Consider the following 18,943-nt stretch of genomic DNA (forward strand, 5'->3'; position numbering starts at 1 on the left):
TGGCAGTAATGCACACAAAACTATATGGCGTTAAACTGGCAGTAACACACAGAATGATATGGCGTTAAACTGACAGTAATGCACACAAAATGATATGGCGTTAAACTGGCAGTAACGCACGCAAAAAACGTACAGTGACGTACAGACCTATATGGCGTTACACTGGCAGTGATGCACACAAAACTATATGGCGTTAAACTGGCAGTAACGCACACAGAATGATATAGCGTTAAACTGGCAGTAACGCATACAAAATGATATGGCGTTAAACTGATAGTAACAAACACAGCACTATATGGTGTTAAACTGACAGTAATGCACGCAAAACTATATGGCTTTAAACTGGCAGTAACGCATACAGAAGTAAATGGCGTTAAACTGACAGTAATGCACAAAACTATATGGCGTTAAACTGGCAGTAACACTCACAGAACTATATGGCCTTAAACTGGCAGTAACACACGCAAAACTATATGGCTTTAAACTGGCAGTAATGCACACAAAAGGATATGGCGTTAAACTGGCAGTAATGCACACAGAACTATATGGCGTTAAACTGGCAGTAATGCATGCAAAATTATATGGCGTTAAACTGGCAGTAACGCATGCAAAACTATATGGCGTTAAACTGGCAGTAACGCACACAGAACTATATGGTGTTAAACTGGCAGTAACGCACACAGAACTATATGGCATTAAACTGGCACTAACACACACAGAACTATATGGCGTTAAACTGGCAGTAACACATGCAAAACTTTATGGCGTTAAACTGGCAGTAACACACACTGAAGTAAATGGCATTAAACTGGCAGTAACACAATCAAATGGCAGTGTTCAACCGTTAGATAAAAACGGGGGCTATTCCTGCGCTACCAGATAAGGAAAAAAGATACAGCAATCGTGCGAAATGTAGAACTGGTTTTTAGAACTGTATAAGACGTATATCGCCGGGCAGCTGCATGCACCGAACACAGGGCTCAGACATAAGCCCAAAATAAATATAAAAAGAGAAGTGGGGGGGGGGGTGGTGCTGCGCTATCCGAAAGGTCTCTGTTTATTTGTATGTATATGATCCCTACTGGTCAATATGATTGATGTCAATATAAATGATTATACACAATCCATGTAAATAAATTAAAAGGTGATAAATATAAGTGAAACCGATTCAATATATGTTGAAATTATTCAATCCAATAATAAAATAAATGAAAAGTGCTCGTGCTCTTGTGCCATGTAGAAATCGTAAAATAATCCAAACTCATACATATGCTAAAGTGCAGAAATGTAACAATATTATCACATAAGTTCAATGTATCAAATATATTCAACAAAAAAACGCATGGTTGCCTAATCCTGGTGTTGCGACCAGTGCAACAGTGCAAAACGCAGTTAAAGTGATCACGTGAATAAATAAATAGATAATTAATCCAAAGATTGCTGGTGTCCTACAAAATCAATTGATAAGTAATCCAATATCTAAAAAAGTCCGTGCAGTCTAAAACAAAATTACTCAATGGTGCACAGAGGAACAGTGCTCAAACACAGCAGGATAAATGACAGTGAGGTGGTGATATGCAAATGAACCACTCTGTGTCCTCTTCATGCAGCATGCACTGGTGTGGGTAATAGCCTCTTACCTAGCGGTGCTAGGTCAACCGCATATAAGATGTAAGATCTCGGGGTCCAGGGTCTCTCCTACGTCTCTGTATCCAAGTTGGCTGGCTCTGCAGGGTCCTATTGGGGGCTGGGTATATCTGGTTGTGGTCCTAATTGAGGTCCTGGGGCACTGCGACTCCTAGCTCCTCCTCCATATCACATCTCCAGTGTATGTAAAATATAGGACAGAGTACCCAAATAGTGAAGTAGGTTTTTCTTAGGGTCACTTTATTCACATATAAAATGCACAAAGGTACTCACATTACTCACATTAAGCAGTTTTTTCTACAGCATTGTATCCTACGAGTCACGAACTCGCAAAGACATTCAGCAGAGAAAGGGAAGGTAGAAAGCAAGCCTATTCCGTCCCTACGCGTGACGTCACGACCACGTGACTTCTTCAGGGGACCACGTGACTTGATACATTGAGTTTGTGTGATAATTGTTACATTTCTGCACTTTAGCATATGTATGAGTTTGGATTATTTTACGATTTCTACATGGCACAAGAGCACGAGCACTTTTCATTTATTTTATTATTGGATTGAATAATTTCAACATATATTGAATCGGTTTCACTTATATTTATCACCTTTTAGTGTTCAACCGTTACTACACTGACACTATCTGAACTGTCCCTACTCTAGCTATACACTAATGTCAAGATTACTGACACGGTCTCACTACACTACACTGAAACTATCTGAGCTGTCCCTACTCTACACTAATGTATGTATGAATGACATGGTCTCACTACACTACAGTGAAACTATCTGAGCTGTCCCCACTCTAGCTACACACTATGCAAAGCTGAATGATGGTCCTCCTCACTACACTCACACTATTCCTAGACTGAAACTATACTAATATTCTACACTGACAATTGAAGCAAAATAGCACAGTATAGCACACTAACTAACTAATAGCACCAAACTGAGCCCTGTTCTATCTCTCTCCAGGCCGAAATGACACTGAAAATGGCTGCCATTGAAAGAATACTTTTATACTGTGGGGTGGGAATGAGCCATGATTGGATAAAGTCATGATGACAGTGTCCAATCATAACTCTGACAGTGCTCTGTGTCCTAATTGGCTGAAGCTTTCACTTCTTCAACCAATCAGGGCTTGCAATGCACTGCTCAGCACCACAATGCATTGTGGTCGGTTCGGGGGGGCGAACAAACAGTCAAATGACCCATTTGTTCGGCTATTCGCCGAACGCCCGAACAACGAAAGTTTGGCCCGAACTTGTGCTCGGGCCGAACCGTTCGCCCATCCCTACTTATGAGGCTTAGCTAATGGGCACCGATCAGGCTGCATTGATGGGCACTGGTGAGGCTACATTGATGGGCACTGATCAGGCTGCATTGGTGGGCACTGGTGATGCTGCATTGATGGGCACTGGTGAGGCTTCATTGATGGGCACTGGTGAGACTGCATTGAGGGGCACTGATCAGGCTGCACTAAGGGGCACTGATGACGCTGCATTGATGGGTACTAATGAGGCTGAACTGATGGACACTGGTGAGGCTGCATTGATGGGCATTGGAGAGGCTGCATTGATGGGCACTGGTGAGGCTGAATTGATGGGCACTGGTGAGGCTGCATTATTGGGCACTGATCAGGCTGCATTGATGGGCACTTATGAGGCTGAATTGATGGGCACCGGTGAAGCTGCATTGATGGGCACTGGCGAGGCTGCATTGATGGGCACTGATCAGGCTGCATTGATGGACACTGGTGAGGCTGAGCTGATGGGCACTGACGAGGCTGAGCTGATGGGCACTGATGAGGCTGCATTGATGGGCACTGGAGAGTCTGCATTGATGGGCACTGATCAGGCTGCATTGATGGGCACTGGAGAGTCTGCATTGATGGGCACTGATCAGGCTGCATTGATGGGCACTGGTAAAGCTGCATTGATGGACACTGGTGAGGCTGCATTAATGGGTATTGATCAGGCTGCATTGATGGGCACTGATGAGGCTGAGCTGATGGGCACTGGTGAGGCTGCATTGCTGGGCACTGATCAGGCTGCATTGATGGGCACTGGTGAGGCTGCTTGATGGGCACCAATGAGGCTGTGCTGATGGGCACTGGTGAGTAAAATACTCTCAAATGTGCTTTAAAATGCATGGTTTTCCATATTATCAACAAGAAAATAATGATGCTATGCTGTTGGGCTGGTATAATAATGCTATGGGGCTGGTATGAAATTATTTCCAGGGCTGGTTTTTATTCCCAGCCTGGCCCTGCATGCATCTCCCATGCAGGGCCGTCTTTTACTGGCATGGGCATGCACTGTTGCGAGCATCTCCGTACCAGCGTCCTATTCATTTCTATTGGGACATGTTGATGCATGGGCACAGTTGCTGTGTCCTAATATAACATACAGGTGAGTGCAGGTGAACCCTGTATGTGTTTGGGGACCCACACCCGCACCCTGACGTTACCCTTGAATTATACTTACAATCGGACACTTTCATTACTCAGCCCAGAAAATGCATTTCTTTTAATCTTCTTTATATTGATATTGTCTTGAATATCCCTGGAAACATATTGTAAGTGTTACTATAGAAAAAAAATCAGTGGCTATTTCTAGTGCAGTTACAGAAATATAGTATATGTTTTTCCCTCTGTCAGTCTCTTTTTTTTTTTTTTCTTAATTTTAGATACAGTGAGAGAGTGTTATAACTCCTCTCAGTTTATTTTTATTTGTTTGCCATCTGGGGAGATTTACCTTCAGTTCCTGCCCCACAGCTAAAACAGAATGGAAGTGAAATCCCTGGCTGAAGTGAATAAATGCCTGGATTGTCACCAGAATTCTTCTTTACTTTCACTTTTCGTGATTAAGGCAAACTAGACAAAAAGAGAGGATGAACCTTCTGAGGGCACAGAAATAAATAAAAACATGACAGGGGTTCTAATCTATCTCCACTCTATCCAAAACTAAAAAAAATAAATGTTGTTTTTAATTATACTTTAATTGAAGGGTCTTCACACTTTTCAGTATTTGGGCCACATCATATATTTTACAAATATTCACGGGCCGAAAAATCTATTTATGTTAAATCATTCAATGTGTTCACTTGAACCTTTTTGTAAACAGCGTGATATGATTCAGAATAACAGATAAAGAACTTTAATAAAACAATGGAGTCTTATACCAATGTGTGTATATGTAAATATGTATATATATATATATATATATATATATATATATATATATATTATCTCACAAAAGTGAGTACACCCCTCACATTTTTGTAAATATTTTATTATATCTTTCCATGTGACACTTTGCTACAATGTAAAGTAGTGAGTGTACAGCTTGTATAACAGTGTAAATTTGCTGTTCCCTCAAAATAACTCAACACACAGCCATTAATGTCTAAACCGCTGGCAACAAAAAAAGAGTACACCCCTGTATTCAAATACAGTCATGTCATCATCTTCTGGAAAAAAAAAAATATCCTGATCCTTAAAGCATGATAGACAGCACCATAGGTATGTGCAGCCTCTTGCATTAGGGTGTGCACCCCAAAGCTCAAATACATATGCATGTGTATATGTACTGATGGTGTCAGTAGGGTAGTGGACAGTGTAATTTGGTTTATTTTATTTTTCAAAAAATTATTTTCTTTTGTAACATTTTTTTGGGGGATGAAATATCAGTGGTCTAAACAGGGGGGGATATGCACCACACAAGGCGATTAGGGTGTGCCCAGGCACACCTGGCACACCCTGTGCGCACGCCTATGGACAGCACAATGCTTGTGCTGTGTTGTTTACCTCTTTCTATGTTCTAAAAAACCTGGAATAAAACAATAAAATGTTTTTGAAAAATGTCCTGTGTCCCGTCTTCTCTCCCCCTCTCCCCCTGTCAGCTCAGGAGTCAGCATTATGAAATTCTGTAATCCCTATTGTTAAAGAACTTGTAAAATGATGTAATCTGTTCTGTAAAAAGAATATTTAATGTCCAGTGTATCTCCTTGTGTAACTTTATTGTGGAAAATACCTTATTTACAGTGCTGATGGGCATTCATGTGACCTGCCGGAGGTCTTCTTCCCCGCTACGAATACTGCAGAGGGAGGGGCCGAGATCCCAGCTGACGTCAGCCCGCTCCGAGCGCTGCAGAGGGAGTGGCTGAGATCCCAGCTGACGTCAGCCCGCTCCGAGCGCTGCAGAGGGAGGGGCTGAGATCCCAGCTGACATCAGCCCGCTCCGAGCACTACAGAGGGAGGGGCTGAGATCCCATCTGACGTCAGCCCGCTCCGAGCGCTGCAGAGGGAGGGGCTGAGATCCCATCTGACATCAGCTCGCTCCAAGCGCTGCAGAGGAAGGGGCCGAGATCCCATCTGACATCAGCTCGCTCCGAGCACTGCAGAGGGAGGGGCCGAGATCCCAGCTGGCGTCAGCCTGCTCCGAGCACTGCAGAGGGAGGGGCCGCTGCCATCAGCCGAGAGGAGAGGAGAAGATCTCTGGTGGGTCATGTGAGCGCCCAGCTGTAAATAAGTTATTTTCCAGCATAAAGTTACACAAGGAGACACACTGCACATTATATACTCTTTTTACAAAACTGATTACGTTTTTACAACGGCTTTAGCCACTTGCCAACCAGCCTCTGTCGTTGTACGGCGGCAGGTCGGCACGTTCCCACAAATCGCTGTAGGTGTACGTCTGCTCCTTTAACCACTTGCCTACAGGGCACTTACACCCCCTTCCTGCCCAGGCCATTTTTCAGCTTTCAGCGCTGTTGCACTTTGAATGACAATTACGCGGTTGTGCTACACTGTACCCAAATAAAATTTTTATCAATTTCTTCACACAAATAGAGCTTTCTTTTGGTGGTATTTAATCACTGCTGGGTTTTTTATTTTTTACTAAAAAAAAAAAAAACAGACCCAAATATTTGAAAAAATATTTTTTTTTACTTAGTTTCTGTCAGTAAATTTTGTATTTAAATAATTTTTCTCCTTCACTGATGTGTGCTGATGAGGCGGCACTGATGGGCACCGATAGGCTAAACTGGTGGGCATTGATAAGGCGGCACTTATGGGCACTGATATATGGCACTGATGAGTACTGATAGAGGGCACTGATGGGCACTGTTAGGGGGCACTGACGGGCACTAATAGGTGCCACTTATTGGCACTGATAGGTGGCACAGATAGGTGGTACAAATGGGCATTGATGGGCATTGATGGGTGGCACTGATGGGCGACACTGATGGGCATTGATGGACAGCAGTGATGGGCACTGATGGACAGCACTGATAGGCGGGACTGATAGCCAGCACTGACTGGCATCACTAATGGGCACTGATTGGTGGCACTTGTGGGCAGTGTTGGGCACTGATTGCTGGCACTGGTGGGCATTCATCGATGGCACTGATTTGTGGCACTGGTAGGGCTATTGTAATCAGGGCACTGATGATCAGTGCCTTGATTACATGTGTAGATGTCTCCTGTGAGAAGATGCCGCTGATCGACTCTGTCAGTGTAAGGCGAGGAGCACCGATTACCGACATCTCCGTGTTTACATGTGACCAGCTGTGATTGGACACAGCCAATCACATGGTTAAAGAGTCGCCATATGACGTTGTCCCAGAACGAGAGCCGCACCGCCCCGCCGTTAATTGACGGTGGGCGGGCGGCAACTAGTTAAGGAGCCGTAGCAGGTGCGCACGCTGCAGGGTGGGGGACCTGATGTACGTGGCCTGTGGCCGAGATGTCTGCCGGCCACCCGCAATCATGGGAATGAGAGCCAGAACGGAGATTTGTTAATATAAACAGAGAGATCCCCATTCTGACAAGGGAGTTAGAGAGAGATCTGCTGATCCTAGTGATTAGGAACAACGATCTCTCTCCTCCTCCAGCCAGCCCAGCCCCCCATACAGTTAGAAACACTCCCAGGGGGCACCCCTTGATCGCCCCCTTGTGTTAACCCCTTCCCTGCCAGTGACATTTATACAGTAATCAGTGGCTATTTTTTAGCTCTGATCGCTGTATAAATGTCAGTGGTCCCAAAAAAATGTCAAAATTGTCCGATCTGTCCACCGCAATGTCGCAATCCCACTATAAATCGCAGATCACCGCCAATACTAGTAAAAAAAAAATGCCATAAATCTATCCCCTATTTTGTAGACGCTATAACTTTTGCGCAAACCAATCAATATACGCTTTTTGCAATTTTTTTAACAAAATATGTAGAAGAATACATATTGGCCCAAACTGATGAAGACATTTTTTATTTACTTTTTATTTTTTGGGGGATATTTATTATAGCAAAAGTAAAAAATATTGTTTTGGTTTTATTTTTCAAACTTGTCGCTGTTTTTTATTTATAGCGCAAAGAATAAAAAATGCAGAAGTGATCAAATACCACCAAAATAAAGCTCTATTTATGGGAGAAAAAGGACATCAATTTTGTTTGGGTACAACGTCGCACGACCGCACATTTGTCAGTTAAAGCGACACAGTGCCGCATGGCCAAAAAATGGCCTGGTCATTAAGGGAGAAAATCTTCCGGTCTGTAAGTGGTTAACTAGGGCTGATTTTGGGGGGGAACAGGGTATCCATCTACATATCTAATTTCTCTATCTGCATCTCTCTAGTTGTCTATTTTTTTTTTTTTTTTTGGTTAGTAAGTTTTGGTTTATTTCAAACATGTTAAAAAAAATCTAAAACATAAAAGAAGTGATTTTTAATTAGTAGACAATCACAAAACACCTAATTACAAGAGTAGACAAAAAAAACGATAAAAACAAATGTAGTTTATATATCTGAAAAGGAGTGGGAAGAAGTACAAACGTATTTAATCCCACCTCATTTCCATAATTAATAATAAATTGTTCACAGTCCCATTGTTATAGAGTTATACAATAATTAATCATTCAAATATAATCTATCTATCTATCTATCTATCTATCTATCTATCTATCTATCTATCTATCTATCTATCTATCTATCTATCTATCTATCTATCTATCTATCTATCTATCTATCTATCTATCTATCTATCTATCTTTCTATCTCTCTATCTATCTCTCTACATACCTATCCCTTCATTTGATGGCATCGGCATTATATTATTAAAGAGCTGAGGTAGAACTTTTACTTTTTCCTAAACTCCATGCTCTGCCATTCTTTCCCATTTTCTGACATGATTAAATATTTAGCAAAAGTGCTAAAAACTTACAGAAATACTATTTCGAGAGACTGTATCCTGGAAACCGCGGGGATAATATGTATTCCGGTGTTGTATATAAACCTAAAAGGAAAAGATAAAATTGAAAATGAAGTTTCCGATGAATCCTAAATGTAGCTCATCACTTAATAAGTACGTATCCCGGCTAAAATGCAATTAAACCACACAAGCACTATTTTCCTGATAGGTGGCTTAATGATGAAGTATTAGAGGGTTGCTGATCTTGCTGTATTATAGGAGATCTGCACAGAGAAGGTTATAATAAAATACCCTGAACTCCCTCCTATAATAAGAGTTTTACGTTTTGGAAAATACCCCAGGTGTTATAATTACAGGATCCATAGGATAGCTGTTAAATTCACAATGCCATCAACAAAATAATTCCCCTCTAGACAACATTATGAGAATATATACATTATACTCCCGGTTTTCGGTGCAGTAATATGTGCGCATTAATTTGGGCACTGTGGGCTCCGTGTGAATTATTTAGGAATAAAAAGACTGAAGCGGCTTGTGCCTTGTGTATTTGGGTTCTTAAGAAACAATTAGTCAGCGTGGTGTTTGGAATACCTTAACCAGGGAGCGATTAAACCTAAAATATATCATTTGGTTTCTGTAGCATAGCCTGACAAGACTGGTTGTCTGTTAAAAGGTATTTCACCCCCTAACAATGAACTTCTCTTAAGCCTCGTACACACAATCAGATTTTCCGACGGGAAATGTTCAATGACAGGCTGTTGGCGGAAAATCCGACCGTGTGTACGCTCCATCGGACAATTGTTGTCGGATTTTACGCGGACAAATGTTAGATGGCAGGTTTTAAAATTTTCCGCAGACAAATGTCTGTTGTCGGATTTTCCGATCATGTGTACACAAGTCCGTCGAACAAAAGTCCAAAGTACAAACACGCATGCTTGGAAGCAAGGACGAGCCGGAAGCGGTCGGTCTGGTAAACTAGTGTTCGTAATGGAGAATTAACATTCGTGACGCGGCAAATTATGAAATCTTGAAATGCAGCGCACAATTCTCTTCTTCTTTAATGGGATAATAATGAAGCTGCTTTGCTGGTGATACTGATGGAGTTGATGCAAACTCATTTTCAAAGGATTTTTTTTCTAGTGATATCAAGAATAATATTATTATGTTTTTTTTTTTTTTTTTTTTTTAATTTGGGCAAGTTACCACAACACCATTATCCCGTAGTTTTTAAGATCAAAGATACAACTATGTTGGTGTCCCTTGTCAATTTTACATTGTATTTTTTAAATGTAACTGCCTACTCCCAAACTGTCATTTGAAGTAAAATATAGACTATAGACATAGGGGTTGATTTACTAAAGGCCAATAGACTGTACATGCTGCAAGTGCAGCTGCCCCAGAGCTTAGTGAATGAGGTAAAGCTTCACTTTGCAAAGAATACCCAATCACATGCAAGGAAAATAAAAAAAACAGCATTTTTGTTTGCACATGATTGGTTGATAAAAGTCAGCAGAACTACTGCTCATTTACTAAGCTCTGGAGCAACTACTCTTGCCGTGTGCAACTGCACTTTCCAAAGTGCACAGTCTTTTTGCCTTTAGTAAATCAATCCTATAGACTACTAGTCCATAGACTACTCTTTAAATTTGTTTACAGGTTACCAGTTTAGAGTTACAGAGGAGGTCTTGTGCTAGAATTACAACCCCTGCCAAAAACTATGGAATCACCAGTCCCTGAGGATGTTCCTTCAGTTGTTTATTGTTGTAGAAAAAAAGCAGATCACAGACATGGCCAAAAACTAAAGGCATTTCAAATGGCAGCTTTCTGGCTTTAAGAAACACTAAAAGAAATCAAGAAAAATAATTGTGGTGGCCAGTAACAGTTAGATTTATAGAACAAGCACAGGGAATAAATTATGGAATCGCTAAATTCTGAGGAAAAAATTATGGAATCACCCTGTAAATTTTCATTACAAACACTAACACCTGCATCAGATTAAATCTGCTTGTTAGTATGTAGTAGACATGTGCACACTGAAATATTTCGTTTCGGAATTTCGTTTTCGTCTGAAAAATAAATTTATTTAGTTACTCCCGAAATTCGTTTTTATTTATTTCATTTTTCGTTAAAAATTGCATTCGTCCGAAAATCCAAATTAAGGTCGAATCTGTCATTGAAGGCTTATGGTGTCTGTCGAATGTTCAAAGAAGATTCGAAGGAGCAGCTAAACTGTACGACGCTGTATAGTTTACCTGCTCCGTCGAATCTTCTTAGAACTTTCAACAGACACCATAAGCCAAAGTACGTGTGTACTTAGTTCTAGCTATTTTACTGCTCCTCCTCTTTGGTTACAATCAGCCAATAACATTCATCATCATCATTATTTTTATTTATCTTTCCTCCCCTACGTCGAATCTTTCCTCCCCTACGTCGAATCTTTCCTCCCCTACGTCGAATCTTTCCTCCCCTACGTCGAATCTTTTCTCTCCTACGTCGAATCTTTCCTCCCCTACGTCGAATCTTTCCTCCCCTACGTTGAATCTTTTCTCTCTATGTCGAATCTTTTCTCTCTATGTAGAATAATCTTGGACTAATAAAGTTAAGGTTAGGCACATTCGACCACAGGTTTGATGGACACAGATTGTTATTGTCATCATCATGTCGAATCTCCTATCTATATCGAACTGTTGTAGCAACGAAAACGAAAATAAAGCATTTGTTTATGTCGGAACTTTCGTTTTTCGGACTCTGCACTTTCGTTATCGTTTGTTAAAACGATAACGAAAATACCTGAAATTCGGACGAAAATGCATTTGGACGAAAACGAATGCACATGTCTAGTATGTAGGTAAAGAGGGTAAATCATCACGCAGTGTTGCACAAGATGTTGGTTGTTCACAGTCGGCTGTGTCTAAAACATGGACCAAATACAAACAACATGGGAAGGTGGTTAAAAGCAAGCACACTGGTAGACCAAGGAAGACATCAAAGCGTCAAGACAGAAAACTTAAAGCAATATGCCTTGAAAACAGAAAATGTACAACAAAACAAATGAGGAACAAATGGGAGGAAACTGGAGTCAACATCTGTGACTGTAAGAAACCGCCTAAAGGAAATGGGATTTACATACAGAAAAGCTAAAAGAAAGCCATCTCTAACTGTCAGGCTCCTACTTACCAGACCGGCAAGTCCTGTCGGGCAGAGGGGAGGCTCCCTTACCCTCCGACTATCGGCCCCCTGGTAGAGTAAACAGAGGGCACGAAAGTACGGAGTGGTATGAGGGCCTGTATAGTAGTCCAGGTATTGCAGTCCAGAAGTTGCAGGGTTAACAGATGGGAAGGCTGGAGTAGGCTGGAGCACAGACACTGAGCTAAGCAGGCTTTGCAAGGGCTACAGGCAGGAAGTCTGCAGACAAGCAGATAGGATCCAAGGGAGCAGGCAGACGGATGGTCAGGAGACAGGCCGGGTTCGGTAACAGACAGTCAGCAAAGGTACAGTGGGACAGGCAATCGGATGGTCAAACAAGCAGAGGTCGTTGCAGGCAGAGTTCAGAGAGAGGTCGGGGGACAAGGCCGGGTCAGCAGGTATAGCAGGAACAGAAGAGGTACAAGATCAAGCTCTGGGACGACTAGCTGTTGATTAGGCAGCACTGGTCACAAGAGCACACCGGCTTAAATGGAGCTCTTGGCGCCAAACGAAGTGCACGCGCGCGCCCCAACACACACAGGCACGTGCGCCCGCCAACGCCCGCGTGCACGCCCCCGCACACCGGCGTGCACAACGGAACGATCCTGAACACACGCACCAGCGCCGCGAGGAACACGCACGGGCTGACGCACACCACCGCGGGCGCCCCGCCTGCCGAGGTAAGCCCCCTGACAGTGCCCCCTCCTCAAGGGCAGCCTCCGGATGCCCAGCTGGGCCAACCTGGGTGCATGGGAGTTCTTGAAGGTTCGTAACAGTTCGTTGGCATGAAGGTTACTCTCGGGTTCCCAAGAGTTATCCTCGGGTCCATACCCCTTCCATTTAATGAGGTACTGGAGCTGATTCTGCCTCTTCCTACAGTCCAGGATTGCCTCGACTTCAAACTCCTCCTCATTGTTGACCAAAACAGACTCCGGTGGCTTGGCCTTACGGTCAGGAAAGGGATCGGGGACAACTGGTTTCAATAATGACACGTGAAAGACCGGGTGAATTCTAAGGGACTCTGGTAGACAAAGTTCAAAGGCAACATCATTCACCTTTCTTTTCACCCGAAACGGGCCCAGGAACTTAGGTCCCAACTTCCTGGAGGGACAAGCCAACCTTAGGTTAGTTGTGGAGAGCCACACTTGGTTGCCAGGTTCAAGGACGAGTTCTCCTCGCCTTTTCTTGTCGAACATCCTCTTGAAGGAGGCCTGAGATTGGGCCATGGTTTCCTGCAGGATTTTACAGTTACTAGAGAAGAACTCCATTGTTTCCGTTACTGCGGGTAGGGTACATTCCGGGATAGAACTGGGAAGAAAAGAAGGATTGAATCCGTAATTTGCAAAGAAAGGAGTCTGGTTGATGGCAGAGTGTAGGGAGTTATTATACGAGAATTCAGCGACCGGTAACAAGGACACCCAGTCATCCTGCGTAAATACAGAAAAACAACGGAGGTATTGCTCCAGCGTCTGGTTAGTTCTTTCAGTCTGGCCGTTCGTCTGAGGGTGGTAGGCCGAGGAAAATGCTAATTCAATTTCTAGGGCGGCACACAGTGCTCTCCAAAACCGGGAGGTAAATTGGACACCCCGATCGGATACAATATTCGCAGGTACCCCATGTAATCTCACTATTTCTTTGATGAATATTTTCGCCGTTTCTACGGCTGTGGGAGTACCTTTCATAGGGAGGAAGTGTGCCATCTTGGATAGCCTATCGATCACCACAAAGATGGTTGAGAAACCTTCAGAAGGGGGTAACTTCACAATGAAGTCCATTGATAACATTCTCCAAGGTCTGTCAGGAATCGGTAGGGGTCTCAATAAACCCCAAGCCCTTGAGCGGTTGCATTTATTCCGGGCACAGGTGTGGCAAGAACCCACATACTTTTTACAGTCTTCCAGGAGACAAGGCCACCAAAAGGTGCGTAACACCAATTCCGAGGTTTTCCGGGCTCCGAAATGACCCGCCAGCTTGTGGTCGTGGCACAGTTCCAGTACCAGCACTCTAAGTTTTTCAGGTACAAAAATCTTGCCTTCATGCCAGAGCAACCCGTCATTTAAACTGGTTCCAGTAGGTAGGGGAATTTCAGAGGAAGCCTGTTTAATCCTGGAAATTAAATCTTCCTGGAGGAGTAAGAAATTTCCTGCTGGCAAAATAGTATCAGGAGGAGCACTTTCCTTGGAATCGAGAAACATTCGTGATAGGGCATCAGGTTTTCCATTCTTGGATCCGGGTCTGTACGTAATATGAAAGGAGAAGCGGGAAAAAAAAAGTGCCCATCTAGCCTGTCGTGGTTTAAGTCGCTTGGCTGCCCTTAGGTATTCCAAGTTCTTATGGTCGGTAAAGATGAGAACCGGATGTACAGCACCCTCCAACAGATAGCGCCATTCCTCCAGAGCCGCTTTGATGGCCAACAGTTCCCGGTCTCCCACGTCATAATTCTTCTCAGACGATGAGAGTTTACGGGAAAAGAATGCTACGGGAAACAGGAGGGCTTTGGGGCCCTGGCGTTGAGAAAGTACCGCCCCCACTGCGATCTCTGAAGCATCCACTTCCAGCACAAACGGTAGCGCAGGGTCCGGGTGTTTGAGGATAGAAGCAGAAGTAAACAGTCCCTTTAATTTCTCGAAAGCTGCCTGTGCTCGGGGCGACCAACAGAACCGTGTTCCCTGTCTAGTAAGTTCCGTAATTGGTGAAATGATCTTAGAGAAGTCTTTAATGAATTTTCTGTAGAAGTTAGAGAATCCTACGAAACGTTGGACCCCTTTTTTGTCTGTAGGAGCTGGCCAGTCCAGGATGGCCGACACTTTTTGTGGATCCATCTTAATTCCATCTACAGAAATAATGAGTCCCGAGAACTGGATACTCTGACGTTCAAACTCACACTTGTCCAGTTTAGCGTATAGGCCGTGTTGCCTGAGTCGGGCAAGAACATTCCTGACGTGCCTGCGGTGATCAGTCAAAGAAGAGGAGAAGATGAGTATGTCGTCCAGATAGACAATGACGTAGAGGTCCAAGATTTCTCTAAAGATGTCGTTTACAAAGTGCTGAAACGTAGCTGGGGCATTACAAAGACCGAAGGGCATGACCTGGTACTCGAAATGCCCAAAACGAGTGCGAAACGCAGTCTTCCACTCGTCACCCTCTCGGATGCGGATTAAATTGTAAGCACCCCGAAGATCTAATTTAGTAAAGATTCTGGCAGTGCCCAGCCTTTGGAACAGTTCAGGTACCAGAGGAAGCGGATAACGATTTTTAATAGTTATCTTGTTCAATTCGCGGTAATCAATACATGGCCGCAGAGAATGGTCTTTCTTTTCCACAAAGAATAGGCCCGCACCGGCCGGGGAGGTGGACGGGCGGATAAATTTTTTCTTCAGATTTTCATCTAGATACTGCTTCAGGGTGCCCAGCTCCTGCTCAGTCAGGGGGAAGATCCGGCCAAAGGGTACCTCAGTACCAGGAAGTAATTCAATTGGGCAGTCGTAGGGCCTGTGTGGAGGTAGTACTTCTGCCCCCTTCTTGCTAAACACATCCGCAAAGTCTTGGTAAGGCTCAGGGATAGCTTGAGGCAGATCAACATCCGGATGTAGACAGAGGAGTTGGGTACCCTCACGGCCAATCCCCTGTAGACAGTGTTGGAGACAATATCCAGAGAGGAACTCGACATTATTAGAAGCCCAGTTGATCTGAGGGTTGTGCACCTGTAGCCAAGGCATTCCAAGAATGACTGGAAAAAGGGGGGACGAGATGGCGTCCAAACAAAGATATTCACGGTGTCGTTGGCCCATGATGGCTTCTAAAGGGATAGTTTCATGCGTGACCGGACCGGAGCAAAGAGCAGATCCGTCTGCAAGATGAACAGCAAGACTTTGAGTTTTGGGTTGGAGCGGAATGGCATGTTGGGAGGCAAAGGTCCGGTCGATAAAACAGCTGCAAGCTCCGGAATCAATGATAGCTGGGACTTGGATGGCCTCTCCGGAAAGCTGCAAAGTGACAGAAATGGTTAGGTGCGTGCCAACAGTGGGTACAATAGTAGCACAGATACGATCAGCAGAGTGACACTTATGCGTCTTGTTGGGGCAACCGCTAGCGTAGTGCCCGGATTCCCCACAGTAGAGGCAGAGGTTGTGTGCCCGTCTGCGTGTTTTCTCTTCAGGGGTCAGAGAAGGACGGAATAGACCGAGTTGCATAGGTTCTGGCGCTTCATAGGTTGTGGCAGGTGGAGGAGCGGGAGATCTGCTGGGAGGACAGGGTACTTGTGGAGTCATCCAGGTGGGGCGAAAGGTACTGGTGGTTCTTTCAGCACGTCGCTCCCGCAATCTACGGTCTATTTGGATGGACAGGTTGATAAGCTCTTCCAGGGTCTGTGGTACCCCTACCCGTGCCAATTCATCCTTGAGGGGATCTGACAACCCCATCCTGAACTGATGGCGCAACGCGGCGTCATTCCACGCCGTGTCTGAACTCCACCGTCTGAACTCGACGGCATAATCTTCTGCTGCTCGACGGCCCTGACGAAGGGCCTGTAAGGAGGCTTCTGCGGTGGCGGTAAGCTGGGGGTCTTCGTATAGTTGGGACATAGCACCAAAGAAGGCTTCCAGACTATCCAAGACGACTGATTTTTGCTCCAAAAGTCGTTGAGCCCATGTTTGTGGTTCACCAGAAAGTAAGGAAATGACAAAGCCCACTTTAGTGGCTTCAAGGGAGAACGTGCGTGGCTGTAGGGCGAAGTAGAGATTACAGGCATTCCGGAAGGCACGATACCTACTTCGGTCTCCGAGAAATCTTTCAGGTACTGGTACTTTTGGCTCAGGGGGTAACATGACCACGGAGGGTGCTGAGGTGGCTGCTGCGGACCCTTGCGGACCGGCAGGTGCGGACAAGGCCTGTACACGTTCTTCCAGACTGGAGTATCCCTCTTGTAGGCTCTTCACTGCCTGGGTTAAACCCGCCAAATGTCGGCAAAGTTCGTCCATGGGGGAAGCCCCCTGCCCGGACTCGGTCATGGCTGCCTAATACAGTCAGGCTCCTACTTACCAGACCGGCGAGTCCTGTTGGGCAGAGGGGAGGCTCCCTTACCCTCCGACTATCGGCCCCCTGGTAGAGTAAACAGAGGGCACGAAAGTACGGAGTGGTATGAGGGCCTGTATAGTAGTCCAGGTATTGCAGTCCAGAAGTTGCAGGGTTAACAGATGGGAAGGCTGGAGTAGGCTGGAGCACAGACACTGAGCTAAGCAGGCTTTGCAAGGGCTACAGGCAGGAAGTCTGCAGACAAGCAGATAGGATCCAAGGGAGCAGGCAGACGGATGGTCAGGAGACAGGCCGGGTTCGGTAACAGACAGTCAGCAAAGGTACAGTGGGACAGGCAATCGGATGGTCAAACAAGCAGAGGTCGTTGCAGGCAGAGTTCAGAGAGAGGTCGGGGGACAAGGCCGGGTCAGCAGGTATAGCAGGAACAGAAGAGGTACAAGATCAAGCTCTGGGACGACTAGCTGTTGATTAGGCAGCACTGGTCACAAGAGCACACCGGCTTAAATGGAGCTCTTGGCACCAAACGACGTGCACGCGCGCGCCCCGACACACACAGGCACGCGCACCCGCCAACGCCCGCGCGCGCGCCCCCGCACACCGGCGTGCACAACGGAACGATCCTGAACACACGCACCAGCGCCGCGAGGAACACGCACGGCGAGGTCCGCAGGAACGCGCGCGCCAACGCGCGCCGACGCGCCCTGACGCACACCACCACGGACGCCCCGCCTGCCGAGGTGAGCCCCCTGACACTAACACCTAAACACAAAAAAACAAGGTTACAATGGGCTAAGGAAAGGCAATCGTGGACTGTGGATGATTGGATGAAAGTCATATTCAGTGATGAATCTCGAATCTGCATTGGGCAAGGTGATGATGCTGAAACTTTTGTTTGGTGCCGTTCCAATGAGATTTATGTAGACGACTGTCTGAAGAAAACATGCAAATTTTCACAGTCAATTATGATATGGGGCTGCATGTCAGGTAAAGGCACTGGGGAGATGGCTGTCATTAAATCTTCAATAAATGCACAGGTTTACATTGAAATTTTGGACACTTTTCTTATCCCATCTATTGAAAGGATGTTTGGGGATGATGAAATCATTTATCAAGATGATAATGCATCTTGCCATAGAGCAAAAACGGTGAAAAAATTCCTTGAAGAAAGACACATAAGGTCAATGTCATGGCCTGCAAACAGTCCGGATTTCAATCCAATTGAAAATCTGTGGTGGAAGTTAAAGAAAATGGTCCATGACAAGGCTCCAACCTGCAAAGATGATTTGGCAACAGCAATCAGAGAAGGCTGGAGCCAGATTGATGAAGAGTTCTGTTTATCACTCATTATGTCAATGCCTCAGAGACTGCAAGCAGTTATAAAAGCCAGAGGTGGTGCAACAAAGTACTAGTGATGTGTTGGAGTGTTATTTTGTTTGTTTGTTTTTCATGATTCCATCATTTTTTCCTCAGAGTTGAGTGATTCCATAATTTATTCCCTGTGCTTGTTCTATAAATCTAACAGTTACTGGCCACCACAATTATTTGTCTTGATTTCTTTTAGTGTTTCTTAAAGCCAGAAAGTTGCCATTTGAAATGCCTTTAGTTTTTGGCCATGTCTGTGATCTGCTTTTTTTCTACAACAATAAACAACTGAAGGAACATCCTCAGGGACTGGTGATTCCATCATTTTTGCCAGGGGTTGTATTACGCTCGCTCTAACATTCACGGCGCTACCTCGCATGTGTGGTTTGAACGCCATTTACATATGCGGGCATGACCTACGTATGCGTTTGCTTCTGCATGTGAGCACGCAGGGAACAGGGACATTTTAACATTTTTTTTAAATTGTTTATTTTATTTGTATTCTTTTATTTG

General features: G+C 44.7%; 1 protein-coding gene across 2 annotated transcripts in view; it reads right to left on the reverse strand.

The window, feature by feature from the left end:
• The window catches only part of FSHR (follicle stimulating hormone receptor), a 239,644-nt gene that overhangs the window by 30,015 nt on the left and 190,686 nt on the right, over nucleotides 1–18,943 (reverse strand). For both annotated transcript variants that reach the window (XM_073628528.1, XM_073628527.1), the window contains exons 5-6: nucleotides 8,861–8,932; nucleotides 4,130–4,207 (exon numbers count right to left, since the gene is read on the reverse strand). In XM_073628528.1, coding sequence (XP_073484629.1) covers nucleotides 4,130–4,207; nucleotides 8,861–8,932 — 150 coding nt within the window. The remainder of the gene's footprint in view (nucleotides 1–4,129; nucleotides 4,208–8,860; nucleotides 8,933–18,943) is intronic.

The sequence above is a fragment of the Aquarana catesbeiana genome, linkage group LG04 (genome assembly GCF_042186555.1).
Source record: "Aquarana catesbeiana isolate 2022-GZ linkage group LG04, ASM4218655v1, whole genome shotgun sequence".
Lineage (NCBI taxonomy): Eukaryota > Metazoa > Chordata > Amphibia > Anura > Ranidae > Aquarana > Aquarana catesbeiana.